Below are 18,830 nucleotides of genomic sequence, written 5' to 3'. Positions count from 1 at the left end.
TGCCCTGTAGTTTAAGGGCCAAATTAAAAGCTTTGGGAAATGTATCCAGATGCCATTTATTATCACCCAGTTCTGTGTATTTATTATATTACAGAAATAGCCCATGTTTTGGTCATATTTCAATCAGATCTGTAAAAAATTCAAATTCCAACTTGATATCATTGATACTTACTGATTTATTGTATCAATCCACTTCCTATCTCTTATAATGGGAACATTTTTCAAAGTCGCACCAAATCCAGAATCAGATCCGGATCGAAATAATTTCAATACCTTGTGTTGACATCGTCATAAAGAAGCTGTATACCAAGTCTGAAGTCAATCAGAACTGGAGTTTCAGAGAAAACGACGACTGAAATGCTTTCCCCATAAGAGCCCATGTTAAATTTTGCGTAAGTTCCCGGAACCAGAAGAAGATCCTGATCCGCATGTGGCCATTATGTTTTAGTCATCTCCCCATCAGGGCTGGACTGTAGAAATTTACACTGGATATCATTTATATTTACTGAGTTATTGCATCGATCCACTTCCTATCTCTTATAATGGGGAAATTGTTCAAAGTGGCACCAAATCCAGAATCAGATCCGGATCCAAATAATTTCATTAACTTTTGTTGGCATCATTATAAAGAAGCTGCATACCAAGTTTGAAGTCAATTGGAATTGTAGTTTCGGAGAAGACGACGATTGAAATTTTTGTAAGAGACGACAGACGACGACGCTGGAGGCCGCATGACGACAATAGCTTATGGCCTGTCGGCCGGTAAGCTAAAATTAAAACGAGACGTTTCTGTAGATCTGTAATATTTATTGTGCCAACATAAAGTCATCTTCAACACATTCAAGTTGTTTGTATTTGAGAACTTTAGCAATTCTGCTGACAATCATTCAAGTCAGTCTTGTAAATTAAACAAAAGATTCAGTGATCACACCGTTTCCAAAAGATTAAGTGGCAGTTCACAGATGAAATGTAACAGAGTAAAGCACCCACTAACATTGGGTGGTCAAATATATTTCCACCAAACATGTATGAGGCACTTTGTATCAGAGAATTGTACTTCCACAGCAACAATAAATTAAACCAAAGGATAAAGAATAATGTGTTCATGCAAATCAGTATATAAGCACTCACAATCACAAACACAACTAAGAACACTGAACATTTTGGCCAATTTTTAACTTAAAGTATGAACAGCTGATGAGTTTCCACCTGAGGAGCGGGACTCAGGTCACAGGTTTGAAGTCATCAGAGGTGTGTGTTACTCCTCTGGCGGCGGTGTACAATGAGCAGACTCGTCAATGATCAGAGACAGATGAGTCATCTTGGACAGCAGAACCTCTGGAGAAAAACAACACATTTACAACATGCACAGATCACAGTGTAGATGAAGTTTCACATTAATTGAGTTCAACAAGGCTTGGTGAGCTCCAAGACTTTTATGAATGGAATTTAAGGAACATTTCATGTCCATGTTGGAAAAATCGGACAATGGCCCCGTAGTTCTCCCAGCATGTTCTACTAAGAATCAATAAGTCGAATTTGTGAGGTGGACAAGTTCTGGCACAATGTTAGAGTCCTGTGGTCTGTATAAAGGAGCTCAATCTCCCAACTGAAGTGGGTGGTATTTTCACTGGAGAACAACTAATTAAATCAGTGTTTTTCAACTTTGGGGTCGGGACCTCACGTGGGGTCGCCTAGAATTCAAATGGGGTCGCCTGAAATTTCTAGTAATTAAAAAAAAAAAAAGACTTACTAAAAATATATGGTGAGTTGACGGAGACCCAATACTTAAAAGACATGACAAATTCTGAGTCTGAAACTGAAGCACTGTGGTTCTGTTTTGTCTGTAAAATGTTCATTGTGGTCGGTTTCAGATGCTGCAGCTCTTTCATAATTCATAGTTTGAGTTCTTGTTTGTTCAGTATTAATTGTCAGCCTTGTAAATCCAAGCTGGACTGACTGTACATATCCTGACCAAGGAAAAAAACATTTCTCCTTTTGTGCAGTAATCTACACCTGGCTTTTCTGCCTCCGTCCACAATAATATACATTATATAGCCTAAATGTCATCTAAAATTAATGTTTATTTGCAACATAGTATAGCAAACTATTACATGATCAAAAACACATTAATTTTAGAAAAAAAAAAAGGCTCAGTTTTGAATGTCTGGGGTCGCCAGAAATTTGTGATGTTAAAATGGGGTCATGAGACAAAAAAGGTTGGGAACGACTGAATTAAATGAAATGAAATATATGACTTCCTATCAGTGATCAATAGTAACTACACCTCTAACCATTTCCATGTTATAAGCTATCAATGTATGGACCATTACAAGCGAAGAGAAATTTTTTATATTTAAAAAATTCATCAAAAATCAAAATTTTTATATACTGTGAACAAACTTTGTAGACATTGTTCAAAGGAAGCTACATACAAAATTTGAAATGAATCTGACCTGTAGTTTTGTTAGAGATGAGGTATGAAGAAATTGACAAAGACAATAAAGACAAAGACAGACACCTTCACAACAGTGCATGGCCTACTGGCGTGTAAGCTAGAAAGGTAAAGGACATGAAGATGATGATGTAAAAACCAAATGATACTTGATGTCATGCACATGATTGTGACTTCTTAACACAGGTTTAGTTTTTCTAACTTTTCATGTACCCAATCTGAAAAAGTTGTTTCAGTGTTCAACCAAACATGTGTGCTGTTGTTCAGTCAGATCTTGGTGAACTTATTAAGTCCTATTAGGTGACAGTTGTCTCGCATATCGAGACATGTCTCCACACTTTGCTGGTGTTATCCAGAGTCAGATGTGTGTCTGGGGCAATTCACTATCATTATGGGATGGAATGAAAGCACTGAATGTTTCCTTAGTTTGAAGGTCTTTAACCTGTTAAGCCCAGGCGCATTTTTTTCTAGTCAGAATCATTTAAATGCAACACAAAACAGTAGATTAGCCGATAGCAGAAGCTTCATTCATACAAAGCTAAGTCACGATCAGCAAAGGCAAGACAAAATTCATAATCATCACTTTAATGTCAACTTGATCATCTTTAACTTTGCTCATCTTTGGCTTGTTCAGTGAGGTTTAGCATGAGAGAAATAATACTTGTGCTGCTGGATCTGCTTGGCATTAACTTAGCAGTGCAAAACTTGTATACTCTTTTGTTTTATGAAATTGTTCATGACATACTAGCATACATACATATTTACATTTACATTTATGCATTTGGCAGACGCTTTTTTCCAAAGCAACTTACAGGGGAAAACCAATCAAATCAATCAATCAAACTTTATTTATATAGCGCCAGATCACAACAGATGTTATCTCATGACACTTTACATATACAGTTGGTCAAAACCAGACTCTGTATTGGCCCATTTAAGTGGTTGTTGTTTGAGTTGTGTTCTTCTGGTTATGTGGTTGTATTTGTCATGTGGCACCGCCATGGAAACAGGCACCTGCAGTTGCCCCGGGTGTAAAAGGCTACATGAATCACACTCATTTTGGGCAGGACAGCGTGTCTTTGCAAAATATTGAGATTTTTTTTTTTTTTTTCAAACATTAGCATTTGGGGCACTATGCTGTGGTATTAAAATGACTAAAATCCCACAACAAAAGGCTACAAGAAAAGATGTCTTCAACGTGCATCATGGCCTATAGTGGCAGCCTCTGACATCACAGACTTGTTTATTTACTCCAACTGGATTATGGAAAAGCATCTAATTCACAAGGTCTTGTTTTTGCAAATTTTCAAAACTTCTCTTCATATTTGCTTGGCATGCTATGGAAACCTGGACTAATGATTGGGTTTAGACTTTTTAAAACAGACCTGCTGAAACCCTGTATGGACAGAATGAGAAAAATAATCCCTATGATAAGACTTTTTGTGAATTGATTTGCAATTTCTGCGCCAATATCTCATGAGAAAATACTAATAACCTTTGAGGTTAGGTACTACAGGAGTTAGATTTCACATGGGTAAATCGATACATTTGTTCCTCAATAAAACGTACCTAAACCGTCTTCCACAAGAGATGACTCTTCTTCTGATGCGACTTCTATTTGTTCGGGTGCAGTATTGTCCAGCTGTCCACTGCTCCCTGTTTCACTACTCAGTGTTGCTTCTTCTAGGAGCTGATCTGAAACCATGAGACAGCACTGTAATCTGCTGTACAATCCAGAAGCAGTGGTGAATTATAGGTATATTTCCTTATTTATTTAGTAGGGCATGTGCATGGATACCTGTGCAGATATCTGTCAGACTGGCCTCTCCCATAAGACAGGTCACCCGCTCTATCAGGTCACTCTGAACATCAATAAGGACAGCATTAGTGTGAGAGTTGAGGCCGTTTTCAGACTGGCTATACTTCTGACTGGTTGTCTTTACCATATCTGCAGAGGAAAATGTGCTGGTGTCTTGCTCACTAATTTCTTTGCCAGTATCATCGAGTACGGCTGTGGAAACACAGTAGCAAATTGGAATGTTGTCAGTGAACATTCTGACAAGAATAAGAACAAATGCACGAGGAAAAGTCTAAATTATGGACTCACCAATGTCAATACAAAGAAGTGGGAGTTCATCCTCAACCTACGAGTTAAAATATTGCAAACAGTTTAATGTGAGAGCTACAATTAGAACTTTTCATGTCCTAAAAGCTCCACGTGCTGAAGAAAGGGAGGCCGAGGTCTTCATTCAAATTTACAAATATCACAAGGTTTTATTCATTAGTCTGTTAGTGTCTGTGAAAATCATTTTCTAACCTATGTTTCTGTGTGCAGTTGTGAAACAAATGACAAACAAGACACATGAAATGTTTGCTTTACAAATATACTAAAGAAAAACACTATGTTTAAATAGGTACAAAAAAACCACAAGTTTTGCAATAACAAGCAACATTTGATATTCCAACAACAGAATGTCAGAGGGACTGTTACTGAACTTCTGTCACAAAGAAAGACTTGTTTTTATATAGGTCTAACTACCCAGAATGCTCCTGGGATATAAACCAGTAGTTTAAATTAACCCATAAGGCCCCAGCGCTACTTTTGTGGCACTTTCCAAATGATTTTTTCTCCATATTTAACATTTCTTAAGTGATTTATCACCATTTATTGTAATATCATCTTTATTTTGTATTTCTCACTGAAAATCAGGTATTGTCCTATATTTAATTTACTGATCATGTAGATGTTCAGATTAAACTTGATTATATCAAAAATGGAAAAAACTGAAGAAAATGTGAATTTTTCAGCAAAGATATAAACAACTGCACATAAAAACAAGGGTCTCCATCCACTGTCATTTATCAAACTCCATGGGTTTTACTGGTGAATCAGTGTTGTAGAAGATGACGGTGTTTCCACGTTCACTACGGAGCCTCTGAACGTCCAAATGGATCATATCTGATGACTATGAAAAGATGACAAACTGCATTTTCCACCAATTATTCACATGTATTGATAGGATTAGTGGGTCAAAAGTTATTAAACATTTTACATCAGTAGATGCTTTTGGATGATTGAGTCTTTATGGGTTAAGGAAACTTGGCTGAGATTTGACTTGAATTAGTCTGAAGAAGACCATAGTAGTGACTGTTTCACAGATTTAAATGCTACTTCATTCAAGTTCATTTTAACACATACTGGATACATGACAATTTACATATAAACATGAAGGCACAAACTATAGGTAACAGTTTTTATACAGCCTATCTAATATATTTTTCCCAATGTCCTACTATTTTTTTTTTTAATTATTATTATTATTATTATATATTTGTCCATACTTACTCAAGACAAGATGATCTAAACCAGGGGTGTCCAGTCCTGGTCCTCGAGAGCTACTATCCTGCATGTTTTAGATGTTTTCCTCTTCCAACACACCTGATTCAAATGATAAGCCTATCATCCAGCTCTGCAGAAGCCTGATAACGACCGTCAGGTGTGTTGGAAGAGGGAAACATCTAAAACATGCAGGATAGTAGCTCTGGAGGACCAGGATTGGACACCCCTGATCTAAACCAAATTCCATCCTTTTCCTTGTGTATTGTACCCATTTCACACTACAGAACCCCATGTACCACAGATGGTGAAAGTCAGTGTGATGCAAATTACCGTTTCCTCTGCTGTCATACTGCTAACATAACCACCTGTTGCGCCAGTCACGTAAACGTCATCAGTTTGCTCATTTGGATCTGCAATGTATAGGAGAAAAAAAAACAAAACAGCCAAACCACACAATAAATATACTTGTGTAAAACTGATCCAAGTTCCCAGGGTGACCATTTTATTCAGAACCAAGTGTTGTGACATTGTCAGTTTCCTCATTGGAAGATAATGGTAAATACCAGTGCAGACATCTGACAAACTGTCCTTCTCAGCAGAACAGGTGGCCTCTTCAGCCCTGTCAAACTGAACAGCACAAAGGACAAGAAGCACTTAGCATAGGGAGGCATTTGCAGGGTTACTTCCCAGTTCTTTAGGATCTTTATCATTTACCTTTTCTGTAGAGGTAACAGTGCAGGTTTGAGGCTCACTGACCGCTGTGTCATCGTTTACTAACAGAGAAAAGGCAGGGTATGATGGGAAAATCTTACATTTGTTGGCTTAATGATAATGAGGGGACAGAGAGGGGCAATATACCTGAATATGGCTCCTCGTGATGAGACAGGACCTCCTCTTCAGTCATCAAGCTCTGACACAGATAATGAGTGTAGCCAATGAGTGTAATGAACACTGTTTGTAAAATACGGTTTTCTCAAGTCTGTATTCATAGTAGTGATGCAACGATTACCCATATAATGATAAACAGCGGTAAAATTCCCGACGGTTAATATTACAGTTTCAGATTCTAACTATCATTAAAACCGTGTTTAATTACCACACTTTGAAAAACTCATGGTGATACTGCTCATTTCCTGGAGAAGCAGCAGCACTTCAGGCACACATGCGTAGTTTGCAATGTTTGGCCTCTGAAAACATGGTGCAAGGCATCTGCACAGAAAGAACTCCGGAGATTTTCCCCCCACTAAAAGGTTTGATATGGATAATTTTTCTGCCACATTACTTTGTTGAAAATGGTAGAATTACTTTATATGTACATTTGATTTCTAGATAACGTACATGAAACAGTGAAAGTGTTCTTTTCTGTACCAGTTCTTAAATCTGTAAGACTAGATCTAGTCTTGAGTGCTGAATGTAAAGAAAAGTATTCTTGGTTCTTATCTACAATTTGCACAAAGTGCAGTTACTTCTTACAGCCATAAAGACCCATCTTTAATGCACATTTGTATGTTTGATGTAAACATGTTAATATTTTAATGTTTCTGCCAACAGAAAGTGTTATTCTATTTTGTTTTGTTTTTTCTAAATAAAACTTGGTTAAATTATTTCAGTGCATGTAAGGACTTTTTGAACATTTTGAGCACATTTCAACAATGCCGCGATAATAATGATAACCATGATAATTTTGGTCACAATAACCGTGATATGAAGTTTTCATATCATTACATCCCTAATATATAGTGTTAAAAAATATCCACAACAAAAGCAAAACCAAATAGTGTTATGTTTACCTCCATGTGTGTGGGAGGACATGGGGTCTCTTCCTGCTGATCTTGTTCCCCGGCTTCAGTTTCTTGCTCTGTGGGACTACCTGTAAGGACATCACCATCAAAGGTGATCAACACAATAGCACCAAACTTAACAGAAGCTTTCCCTACTTTCTCTTATTTTAACAAAATGCATGTCTCTGCCTAAAGAAAACACATTTTTGTTTAAAGTGTATAAGGCACATTTGACTTTTGTCTGTCAAGAACATGTTGCACAGCCAGAAATTAAAATTCACTCACCAAATGGCTGCTGTGCAGGAAGCTCACATGAAGTTGGCACCAATGCAGCCTGAACCTACAAGATGATAAAATCAGCAAAATAAAACCAAAGATCTGAAAAATGACTTGACTTTTTTCAAAATCAAGTCAAGAGCTTGGTACCCTGTGCACGGTTTTAGTTGAGAGGAAAACTTTGTTGGTATTTTATCATTAATGGATTTTATTTTTTATGTTCAGTGTGTGATGCAAACAACTTAATGTACCTCCTTTAACTCTTCAGGAAGTCTATTAGTCATCTTGTGAACATGGATGTTTGCCTTTAGACAAACAGCTTTGTGGGGGACCTTCAAAAAAAGTGACACAAGTTGACGCGTACATTAAAACATCATTCTTAAGTCATAACACAGCAGTTACTTCAACAATCACCACAAGATCTACAAAAGTATAACAAACCGTTAAACTTATAGCATAATTGCCCATTTGACACTATATGGACAAAAGTATTGGGACACATTGAATCCAGGTGTAAAGTAAAAAGAATAAAACTATCTCTGAGCCTTTTTGGAAGCAAAGATAACACTTTAAGCAAAACTAACCGATGAAATACAACATTTATCCCAATATAAAACTGTATAAAAAAATTAGTCATAACTGTTTTGTAGCCCCAACCCCTGTTATAAAAAGAAACACCTGAATTCAACATGTCCCAGTGCTTTTGTTCATATAGTGTATGACCTCGGTAATTATCCCATGAGGCTAATGGGTCATTCCATGTCAGATCACCCAATGAGTTAAACCCTACCTCCTCCAAATTCAATGAAAATTGGTTTATAGGTATATCCTAGCCAGAAAAGCCAAATTTTCAAATTTTAGCAAATCGGACCAACGGTTTTAGAGATATCGCCATTTCTTTTTTCACTTTTTCGCGAAAAAGGGCGTGGCCGCCAAATTTTAAAGTGCTGTATCTCGGCAACCAGTGGTCCGATTTTCAAAAATAAAGTATATTTGTAAAGGGGAGATCATAAGGAATCTAAATACATCATTAGTTGTATCTTTTAAGTGATATATCTCATCATGACCTTTTGACCTATATTTTGACCTTGAAATTGACAATTTGGGACAAATGACCCCGCGACGACTTTTCCTGAAAATTGTAGCCCAACATGTTGCCTACAACATATGAAGAAACTGGAGAGGTAATATTTTTCATTTTGAAGCAGCATCAGTTTAAAATGTGCATTACCACAGCTAAAAGTCCTACTCCTGTACATTCTATGTACATCCGTACACACAATTCAACATATTTCACACATTATATGCTTACCACATGGTTAACATGTTCTCTGTCTCTACACTACTAACAAAACTCAAAACCACTTGCTTGCAGTAGTGCATGCTATTCTCAACTGAAACTTTATTCAAAAATATCTAGAATACAAGTCAGGGGCCACATGACCTAACCCACTTAAACTGCAGACCATATGTCTGCCCTAAATTACATCATACACAAGAATGTGAATCTTGTACACTGTCTTTCATGTCTGTATTTCTATTATATTAATTTTATATATATATATATATATATATATATATATATATATATATATATATATATATATTTATATATTATAGATTCTAAAGCAATGTGTGAATACCGTGTCAAGAATATCCCTGGAATCTCCTACTTTCATGTCACACAAGATGAAGTCGCCGCCAACGAAGAAAACCTCAAACCTCGATTCCAGTTAGCAAGGACTATCAAAGGCACTCTGCAGTATCATCGTTTTGTACCTGTCTCCCTCACTCAGATTAAAGCCTTTCAACTCTCTGAGCAGGACAGTCCTCCAGATTTGGTACAAATCCAAGACGCCAACAATGAAACATGTACACCCAGGGTCATGCAAATTCCCTTGGAAATAAAACAGCAGAATTTCGTCTGCTGTATGTACGATGAACATCCGTGGATCGGACTAGTTGACGAAATTTCTGAGGAATTCGGTGATTACCACATCAAATTTATGCATCCATCTGGACCTGCTAAAACCTTCCATTGGCCATCAAGGGATGACCAATGTTGGATTCCGGAGTCGGATATTCTATGTGTGATAACTGCTCCGTACCTAACCTCCTCCTCTACTAGAAACTATTGCCTCTCTTCAGATGACCTTTTCAGGATTTCAAGTGAATGCAACAAATGGATTCTTGACACTGAATAGACATGTCATTACATAAAAAGACTAAAGACACTGGATTTTCCATATTAAGACTGATAATTGGCATATATCTTCTCTTGACTTTGTGAACATGTGATGTACATGGATAATACATGGTTTATGTACACAGAATACAGGGATGATCATTTTAGTGGCAAGTATGTCTCATTCTAATTGATATTGCTTCAAAATGAAAAATATTTCCTCTCCAATTCCTTTATATGTTGTAGGCAACATGGTGGGCTACAATTTTCAGGAAAAGTCGTCGCGGGGTCATTTGTCCCAAATTGTCAATTTCAAGGTCAAAATATAGGTCAAAAGGTCATGATGAGATATATCACTTAAAACATAAAAGTAATGATGTACTTAGATTCCTTATGATCTCCCCTTCACAAATATACTTTATTTTTGAAAATCGGACCACTGGTTGCTGAGATACAGCACTTTGAAATTTGGCGGCCACGCCCTTTTTCGCGAAAAAGTGAAAAAAAGAAATGGCGATATCTCAAAAACCGTTGGTCCGATTTTGCTAAAATTTGAAAATTTGGCTTTTCTGGCTAGGATTTACCTATAAACCAATTTTCATTGAATTTGAAGGAGGTGGGGTTTAAAATGTCATTTTTTTGGGTGATTTGACATGGAATGACCCTAATGCAGGCTTCAAATTACATTTAAAATGCACTTCCCAGGTAATAAGTGATAGAGGAATCAACTTTGGTTATGCTCCAGGTGTAAAACAAGATGGCCAGTACTTGCTGGGGTCTACTTGCAGCATCTGAAGTTTTCCTGACATTGAGAACTTTCTTATAAAGATGCAGCTGGTCATTTTTATATAGCCTTCAACCAAGCACTACATCAACTGTTTGTGACCCAGGTATCATTAGACTTGTACACAATGCTATCAAAAACAATATTACCACTACCAGTTTCAAGAAGTACCTATTTTTTGAAACACTCTAGCCCTGTCTGTTCCAGTCCGTTCTGACCAGCCATATTTTACACTGGTTCCATATTAGTTTTGTCTTCAGTTGTGTTACAGTGTGATCAGTACAAAACTGTCTTTTAATCCTAAATTTACAGTCCAATTACAGTTTAATGCCTTTTAAAACTGTCCTAGGACATTATCAAACCATGAAATTCAGATACTTTAATTTTACATTTGAAATACAAAATCCACAGAAATGCTGTAGATGTGTATTGTGCAAACATTTGTTGAATTGTTTACCATCTTTACAGTTCCCACACTGGAAACAGAACTTGTCTCTGCAATGGCTCGCTCACTGTCACCTCTTCCCTCGTTTAGATCTGGAATGAAAAGGAAAAAAAAAAAAATTATTCCAATGACAATGCCTTGGCAACAGATTATCATCATGTGAAACTACAATTTGTCTTGTAAATTACAAACATTTTATATGTAAATGGTTATTATTGAAATGTGCAGTGTATTAATCATAATCAAAGAAAGACAAACCGTAGTGCTGCTTAATTGAGAAATGTCTGATGTGGGATCCGTCTTCTGTGATGAAAGTATTCACATCTTCAGGTTGACACAAAGCAGGCTCCATCATCTTACACTCATCCTTGGCCTCCTCGAGGTTGTCATCCAACGGTGATGTGACATCCTCTGGCCCTGTAGTGTATTCTAATGTTCCTTCCTCTTCAGATTCTTTGTCTGTTTCTTCCACATTCTCTTGACAGCTTAAGGTCAAAATTACTTGTTCAAACTCATTGTCAGGTGGAGGAATGAGGGTTTTATCTATGCCAAAGTCAGACAGCAAAATGCCTATGGGATCAGTCACTACCGTGGGGACCATTTTCTCCTCCTCACTGTAAACCGGTTCAGTGAGACTCTCTGTTATTTGCTTACTAGTGGTGGGACTGCATTCTGACAACATCTGAGCTCTGTCTTGTTCTGAGAACACAACAGTATCAGTATGAGGGGAATCATCTCTTTTCCTTGGACTATGGTCTTGTATGTAGGCCTGATCCACTATGAAAAGCTCAACAAGATCATCAGTGAAATGTTCTTGACTTTGGTTTCTTTCAATGTCAATGCAAGGAACAGAAATATCAGTTTCTGGTCCATGTGGTGACTGATCAGGCAGGGGCATCTCTTTCATGGCTGAATCGAATGACAGTGGCGCTTCACTGGAGGTGGACAGTGCAACTGGATCAGGTTCTGTCATGCAGCTCTTCCACCAGCATTTCATTACCTCATTTATCACTTGGCCTTCACATTCAATCTGTACAAAGCATCTGATTTTTTGTGCTTCTCGTATTACTCTGGTAATAGTCAACTGTAGCAGTTTGTCTGTTGTCAAAGCTGACAACTCCTCAGCTGCGCTGTAGTCCCAGGATCCATTTGAAGAATCAAACCCTTCAAGCTCACATAAAAATGCCTGTGTTGGACTTTCCATCAGGACAGGGGTTATTTCCTTTACATCTGCAGCCTTGACCTTAGATTGGTTTCCGTAGTCCACAAACAGAACGGACAGCTCATCTCCATCTTTGTCAATGACCTCTGCACGATACCAATGCTGATCCTTAGAAAAAAGGGCGATGCATGGGCTGCCAAGAGGGAAGGTGGTAGTGTCAATATGTCTGGGATCTTCTACCTTGTCAAATTCTGAGAGACTCAATGTAATCTTGTCAAGTTCTTTGGAGTCAGCAGCCTGACACCAAAATGTCTGATCATCATTTGGAGCTGTAATATACACATCTAACTGTTGTCCCTCTTGTAAGTCTTGGTGACTGAAATATAAACAACAGGGGTTCTGTAGCAATTTCTGGTCCAGCTCTTCCTTCACCTGTTCACATTTGTCATTGGCGTTTCCAGAGTCATCAGTTAGGCTTTTCACAGGCACCTTACATACAACTTCCATGCCTTCTTCTTCAAGACTCACTTCCCACACAGATCTAGACTGTCTGACAAACCGGCACGTCAACTGCTTTTCTCCATTACTACCAACAGCAGTTTTGAAAGCTGACACAACTTCTCCATTGAGAAATTCCTCTTTTCTGAGAGGTGCAGCATTGCTCAGCATACAGTGTGTGCTGTATATGGGAAGTTGCAGGAAACGCTCATGGAGTCTGCCAATCTTAGAAAGAGGAATTATGGCCGTATTTCCAAAATCAACAAACTCAACAAGAACCATCCCCTTGGCATGCATTTCTCTCACAACTGCTCGGTACCACGAAGAATCATCTGTGAACTCTGCCTGAACAAGGTTACCTGATTGCACATCTGTGATGTCCGTCTTCTGCCCTAACAACGGATCATTTAGTTTTTCCACAATGGAAAATATTTCATCCTCTTCACTGACAAACTGAACAAAGAAACTCAATGGGCTGTTGCAGTGTGAAATGTACACATCTGCTACCAAACCAGGTGTAATAGTTTTTGATGGCAGGTCAGCAAGATTAGGGAGTTTGTCAGTATTGGTTTGTGGGGCCAAATTGCTGAGCTGGGGGTTGCTGAACTGTTGTGTCTCTTTGGGAACATTTTTGTTTTTTGATTTGACCTGGGCTCTCGATTCCTCAGAACCATCTTGAGCATTACTTGGCTCTTTCACACATGACTGCCTTTGATGTGGAGGTTTGTACAGCTCTAATGGGGCATTTCTGATCCTCTGGCGATTTTCAGTTGAGCAGCGCCTCAGCTGCTGGTCAGGCTGTGAATGGACATCCAAAGACTTTGCCTCATTTTTAACTTGCTGTGATTTTAGGACAGAGATGCTATTTGTCTTTGAGATTTGTTTATGGTCTTCTTTCCCCATAGCTTGCTTTGACAGGGCTTTTTCACTTCTTTGTGTATGACTTTCTGAAGTCTCATGGGTCATTTTATTCCAGTAGACAACCTGTGTGTCTGTGTGCATCTCAATCCTAAACATTTTCTTGATCTTTGCATTAACTTGAATGTTTCTTTGATACAGCTCAACCAACAGTTTGCCATCAGGCTCTCTGGCCACAACTAGTGCTTGGAATTTACATTCTGTAGCATTTGTCTCAAACCAATTGTTAACTTCACTACAGACATTATTAGGCACATCAGAGAGAGCACACACAAGTGCTTGCACTGGCACAGACATGATGTAATTAGCCTCTCTGGGAACTGGAAGCAAGTCAGATTTGTTCACTTCAATAGTGTCACCATAATCCACAAAGTGAACCAGGATGGATGGCTTTGTTGCTTTAATCTGTCCTCTGTACCACTGTCCATCAGTGTACTTGGCAAAGCACAGAGTTCCAAAGATTGATGGGAGCTTTATTGTCTCAAGCTGACCGCACAGACTGTTCACTTTCATCTTGAGATCTTCAATCACTTCTACATTTCTTTCAAGCTGGCAATAGAAGTGATTGACATTGTTCACATGTGTCACTGTCACCTCCTCTTCTGTCCCAGTTTTCACATTGTGTGTCGAGTAGTAATACGTGTCCAGAGAGAATGATGACCAAGAGGCTTTCTTGGGAGGTACACTTTTGACGAGATTGACCATACTGGTGCAGATACTCTCGAAGGGAGTTTCCAGGTCGACAACGTTGAAAACAATCTTTTGCTTATTATACATCACGGCATATATGGTGCACTTCAAAATCACAAAGTTAGATGCAGCATTTTCTACAAAGGTGTGGAACCTTGCAATTGCTTCTTCATTCCAGTCATTTATGGCAGATGTGGGATCAACAGGATTTAAAAGACTACATCGAAAAGCTTGTCCTGGCAGGGTCAGAAATTCTTTGCATATGCTCCTCAGGTCAAAAAGAGAGATGGTTTCTGTCTGGCCATAGTCAATAAACAACACATCCACATGGGGCGTTTCATGTTTATGAATTACAAGGGCTCTGTACCACATTTTGTTGTCAGGGTGGCGAGCAACACAAGCTGTTCCTACAAGAGGTTCAAAAACACTACCTGAATAATGAGCCTGCATGTCATGCATAAGCATTTTCAAGTGCCCTGCACTGTGTACTAGTTGGCACCAGAAGTCATTTGGACTTTCAATGTAGGACACACTGACGTCAAGGACATTTCCAATGGAAAACATCTGCTCCTTGAAAGTAGGAATTCTTTTTTCATTGATGGGAGGGCCAAGTGCATTGGGAGTCTGGACAGACATTCCACTGTTGCTGAACTGACAACGCAGTCTGATATCTGCACACTGTGTTGTAGCTGCAATGGCATGGTGCATGATTGTTTTGCCTGTGGGTGGTCTCTTTATGTTAACTCTTTCAGCAAAGCCAGAATCACATATCAGTTTGCCAAGATCTCTTTCTCCATGTGCTTCAGGGTCTGTCAGTTGAACAACGTAAGAGTCATCATATTTTGCCATCACATGTACATTTAGTACCTTATCTTCTACTGCTTTGGTGAAAAACTCACAAGCATCATGACTCCATTTCCCATCATGTGGTTTGACATCAACAAGGGTACATTTCAGTGCTAGCCGTGGAAGCTGTTTGAACTCCTCTGGAAGGGTCCTGATGCAACTCCTATCAACTACCTCACTGTTTCCATAATCCACAAAGAAGACCTTAACTTGCGCATTACCAACCTCAGACACAGTAGCTCTGTAGAAGTTACCATCTTCTGCTTTAGCAGCACAGTAATGATCAACAGTTGGATTTTCCACAACATTTTCCCTAGTGTCTTTGTACAGATAAAACATGTCATCCATCAGTTTGTCAAACTCATTTTCATAGTTCTGCGTTTGGATCCAAAACTCTGATGGGTTGGATACATGATGCACTGCAGCCACGTGGGAGGAGTTGAGAGAGAGGTCTTCAACTGGCAATGCTTTTGTACTTTCCTTGCCGTCTCTCTCCTTCCCACCTCCCTTCATTTGATGTCTGTCTGGCTGTGCAGAATGCTGGCGGCCATACAATGTGCTCTGGATGGCATAATCTTGAAGTGATTTCTCACACTCCAACAAACAGCTCTGCTTGGAACCAAATAGGTTATTAATGTTTACGCTTTCTTCCCCATAGAGTGTGACATAGTAAACACCCTCAGAGATGCTTTGATACTCAAATTTGGCAATCACTGTCTTGTACAGAAGAAGGGTCTTGAGGTAGTCAATCTGAGCATTGGTCCATCCCACACCTCTGTCCTCAATTCCATGAAGGGAGCACATGTAAGTTACTACAGGCATCCTAAACAAATCTGCTGACAGCGGTCTGACGTTCTCCACTTGAACAATCTGTTTTGTTCCAAAGTCAACATTCAGCACTTCCACCACTTTATTAGAAGGGAATACCTGTTGTAAAACAGAGCGGTACCATTTTCCATCAGCCCCTCTGGCAGCACAGGGATATCCAATCATTTCAGGTCCTACTATGCAAGTGGTCATTCTGCCGTCACAGCACTGAGTGAGTTGCTCTGACAGTTTCTTTAGCTCTTGAGAAAAAACCTTCAGCTGGCAGAATATCCTCTGAGGACTTGTCACCTCTGTGACTATGACAGCCTCCACTGTCCTAGCTTGCAGCTCTGGGTACATGAACATCTCTTGCTTGTGCAGTCGTTCACATGCTCCCATAGAGCTCTGCTTAGTGTCTGTAGACACCTCAGTTTCACTGTTGGACTTCAAAGACATTAGCACAAACTCTTGGAATCGGTCTGCAGAGAGATTCCTGGCAAATCCCATCTCGTACATTTGTTTGGATATACAAGGGATGTGCAATAGAAACATTCGGTGGAGCACCATTACGTCTTGCACATATGCCTTCAATGACTTTCCAGTTAGAGTCTTGAGAAATTCAAGTGCCATTGGTGACCATCTGTTCTGCATTGACACAGGTAAGACATTAGCTAGTACACAAAATTCCACTTCAGGGGGCAGGATGAAGTGTTCTTTCCTACCCCATGCCAGATTTCTTGTAGTTGTGTTATAAGTCATCCCCATGTCAGTGAGAAATACAGTGTATTTTGAGCCATTTCTTGACACAATGCGAGACCTGTACCAAGTACCATCCATCTGAGCCAAGCACTGGTCACCAGGATTTCCTTCATTTTCCTGAAATATTTTTCCAGGAGACTGAATATCTTTTGCCAGGGACTGATAATCTGCTGTCCTCTCCTGACTGAACTTCCCCCAAAACTCCACAAGAACACATAAAGGATGTAAATTGACCCTGGTTATGAGAATCATTACATCCGATCCTCGAGAAGGGAATTCTTGGATTGAAGACATTTTGAAGTTTCACAAATACCAACATCCCATGAGTTGTCACCAACAAAAAACCAGAGGAGCACTGGACATCACCTGGAAACATAAGAACAAAACATATGCACACCAACGGAGCATTAAACTCAGCATTGTCACTTCCTACTGAAATCCCTCTATTGTAGCAGATGACCACAACTCGACAGATCATAATATGATTTTAAATTACCATTTAAAACTTGTCTATGCATTTTAGAAATTATCATACCCTCAAATGAAAATTTACTCAATAAACTGTGACAAAGAAAATATTGGAATTTTAAAGAACTCTCTGTAGGTATCTGAGAGACACGAAATGCTTGCTAAGCATTCGGTGACATCACATAGTATAACTGCAGCTGCCACTCATAACCTACACCTTAGTGACCTGGAATATTTTTCAAGACAGACAATCTGTTAATGTGGAGCTGTAGGCATACACTAAGATTACTTACTTTGTTTAACCCTTAGGTCCTCCTATGTATATTTTTTGTACATTTTTTTAATTTAGTTTTTTTCATTTGTTGATCATTTTGGCTGTGTTGCAGCTTTTGGCATGAAATTTGGCAGAAATGTTTCTTTTTCGATATATTTTTGAAATGCAGTGTATTTTACTCTTAGATGCATTTTATTTTCCCATGATGTAATTTGCACTTTCTGGTGACCCTTGTGTATAAAAATGTACATACACACAAAAAAAAATGCGGTTTTAAATTCATCATACATGTCAGTTTAATCATTTGAATTCTGAGTGATTTATTACAAAAAAAACACAAAAAATGGAGTCTGTTCAGATTCACCTAATCAACTCTCACTGTATATACATCAAGTATTTGCTCCTGGAGGATTCTGTTGGGTTCTGTAAATTGACTTGAGAGTCTGGTTCCAACCAGCTCTATATGTAAAGTGTCATGAGATAACTTTTATTATGATTTGGTGCTATATAAATAAAATTTGATTGATTGATCTTATTGAGTATATACAATAGATACAGCATAGACATGATAAAATCTGTCAGAATTCAATGTCTGCAGCTGTTACTGGGTGGTCCTCTTTTACACCACAGACAAAAAATCTACATTATAAACCACCAGGACATTTTTCAAGTTTACAGAGGGTTCAGGTGTTTCCAGGGAGTAAATCCTTGCCATACTGAATAGACAAAGCAAGCAGCATTTACAGTCCTGTGTTTCCTATTAATGATATACACTCTGGTGCACTACCATATTCTATCATCTGTCATTATCTTAAAATGAACCAAACATATTGTGGTGAACAGTCTCACTTAATCATATTTCTAACAATGTGAATTAAATTTTCACTGAGATGAAAAGGACACTAAGCACAAACTACATTTTCCAATATACAAATATGTGTATGCTGGTGCATAAAATGCACAACTGAACCAGCCGCCACTTAAACTAAAAGAGTAGAACCACTACGTTGGTCTTTTGTAAAACGTGAACATTATTTCTACTGACAATATAGACATCAGATTACCTGTAGCCAACAGGTGCTCTGTGTGTGTGTCTATAATTTTTTTACAGAAGCATGTCTGTTCTACTCCAAGTCTGTTCA

At 38.6% G+C, this 18,830-nt stretch overlaps 1 protein-coding gene across 1 annotated transcript; it reads right to left on the bottom strand.

Annotated features, from left to right (window-relative positions):
• Positions 1–6,068: 6,068 nt before the first annotated feature.
• tdrd6a (tudor domain containing 6a) lies at positions 6,069–17,240 on the bottom strand. The gene is made up of 8 exons (XM_030129234.1): positions 11,525–17,240; positions 11,279–11,358; positions 7,862–7,916; positions 7,586–7,665; positions 6,666–6,705; positions 6,510–6,577; positions 6,359–6,422; positions 6,069–6,205 (listed from the first exon to the last, which is right to left on the bottom strand). The coding sequence occupies exons 1-8, from the start codon at positions 17,238–17,240 to the stop codon at positions 6,069–6,071; spliced, it is 6,240 nt and encodes a 2,079-aa protein (XP_029985094.1).
• Between the last annotated feature and the right edge of the window lie 1,590 nt (positions 17,241–18,830).

This window comes from Sphaeramia orbicularis, chromosome 24 (genome assembly GCF_902148855.1).
Source record: "Sphaeramia orbicularis chromosome 24, fSphaOr1.1, whole genome shotgun sequence".
Classification (NCBI taxonomy): domain Eukaryota; kingdom Metazoa; phylum Chordata; class Actinopteri; order Kurtiformes; family Apogonidae; genus Sphaeramia; species Sphaeramia orbicularis.
Note: the sequence above shows the minus strand (reverse complement) of the source record. Positions and strands in the feature narration are given on the sequence as shown.